General features: G+C 28.0%; 1 protein-coding gene across 1 annotated transcript; it reads right to left on the reverse strand.

The window, feature by feature from the left end:
* Positions 1 to 1,389: 1,389 nt before the first annotated feature.
* On the reverse strand, positions 1,390 to 2,049 carry NAEGRDRAFT_29576 (uncharacterized protein; the record flags this gene model as incomplete). Its single annotated transcript, XM_002682955.1, has 1 exon — positions 1,390 to 2,049. The coding sequence occupies one exon, from the start codon at positions 2,047 to 2,049 to the stop codon at positions 1,390 to 1,392; it is 660 nt and encodes a 219-aa protein (XP_002683001.1).
* Between the last annotated feature and the right edge of the window lie 15 nt (positions 2,050 to 2,064).

The following is a 2,064-nucleotide window of genomic DNA, read 5'->3' on the forward strand; positions in this document are numbered from 1 at the left end:
AAGATTATTTTCGAATGTATGGGCAAAAGTATTGAGAGAAATAAGAACAAGCTTACCAAGTACAAGAATGTTTTTAGAACAATCAAGAGCAAAGCTAAAGCAAAATTGGAGGGTGAGAATTCAAATAGTGAATCCACTGTAAATGAAGTTGAAGAGATCTCTAAGAAGAAATCGAAGAAAGGTGATAATGAATCAAAGAAGAAGAATGAAAAGAACAACAGTAAGAAGAGAGTTAGAGAGGAAATTTCAACAGACTCAAACAGTTCTACTGATTCTGATAATTAATTGTAAACAATCACGTCCTTTCGGAATTTAATTTAATAAAAAAAATGGGAAGACACACATTTTAACTTCCTTGCAACAATTTCGGTTAGTTGTTTTATTAGATTATTCACTCTGAATTCATCATCATTTTAGAATGTGTTTCTTCATGTAATTGTGTTGGTAATTGTTATTATGTAAAATTGAATGTAAAGAGGGCCCAAAGTAATGGTAATTTGTTATTTAATTTATTTATGTAGGTTGATTTGATGAAGATTTTAATGCAATAGGTGAGTCGGAGTACTACAATAATTTAATGGTAATTTGTTTAATTTGTTTAATTTATTTACAATTATTCAATTTAAATACAATAATATTAATTGATATTCAACAGTTTAATTAATCAGCAATGGTATTTGCAGAGGTTGATTTGATGAAGATTTTAATTCAATCGAGTGAGTCACGAGTATTACAATAATTTAATGGTAATTTGTTTAATTTATTTAATTTATTTACAGTTATTCAATTTAAATGCAATAGATTTATTGGATAATGATGAATAATTTAATGGTAAGTAGCTTGTTGGTGTTTCATTTCTGATGAATTAGATGAGAGGAAGTGAACGCTTTTAGTTGGAAGCAGGAAGTGAGTGAGTATATTTTTTTTCAGATGGATTTAGTCGGAATTTCGGAACTTGGATTGACTACAACTCGACTTGGAATTTTATTAGAGTTGTGTGTAAATCATTAACAGTTTTTCGTTAATGATTGATGACAATTATGAGTCAAATTTTATTGTGAAATATTGACGATTTTTCGCTAATGATTAACGTTTTTTGATAACAATTTTTCAATAATATTTAACGTTAAACATTATTGAAAAATCGTCAATAATTTACGATAAAATTTAGCGTTAATTTACCTGTAAATTTGAAATTTTTTTCCCAACAAACGTTTACGTTTTTATTTCGTTTTTTTTGTTAATTATTAACGAAAATCAATAAAGTTTGACTTGAATTTTTGTTAACAAAAGTGCGAAAAAATTTATGAAAAAATAAAAATATTTACGTGGAAATATTTTAGCGGGTTAAGTTTGATTAATAATAATGTAGGACAAAAAATCAATTTGTTAGGCAATATATTGATACCAACTCGAATCCTCACTGACTCTTTTGATGTATTCTTGTTGGAGGAGAGAATCAATAGCTCTCTTAATATCACTATTTGTTGGTTTAAAGTTTGAAGAGAGTTGAGCAAGCAATAGATTCACCAATTGTTTGTGTTCAATTTGTTTTCTAGTTTTTAGAATACGCACTATTGCAGCCTGTAGTGTATATTTTCTATCCTCCTTGATTTGTGCTAGAATTTTTTGGTTGGCTGGATTGGATTTTCCCTCTTCATAGTATTGCTTGATTGAGTGTTGGAAAAGAGAAATCTTATTTCTTTGATAGTTAAAACTGTCATTGATTGTTATGATACTGCTTTGATCTAAACTGGTAATAGCAGAAGAAGAGGTAAATATTTTAAAATTAATAATAGGAACAAGAGTTTGGATCAACTCTTCTATTGGAATACCAACTGCCAGACTCAAATCTTGTATTGTTTTAGAATTTTCTCCATTATTAAATTGTAAAAAAATAGATAATTGAATAAGGGAAACAGTAATATCATAGTAAGGCATTGAAGAGTTTGTGAAATGACCTCTTACAACACCTTTTGAAAGAATATTCAACCAGGTTAAATGTCTTCCATTATAGAGTTTTGGATAATACTCTGTGAATGAATTCATTCTCTCACTAATTGT

This window comes from Naegleria gruberi, assembly GCF_000004985.1.
Source record: "Naegleria gruberi genomic scaffold NAEGRscaffold_2, whole genome shotgun sequence".
Classification (NCBI taxonomy): domain Eukaryota; phylum Heterolobosea; class Eutetramitea; order Acrasida; family Naegleriidae; genus Naegleria; species Naegleria gruberi.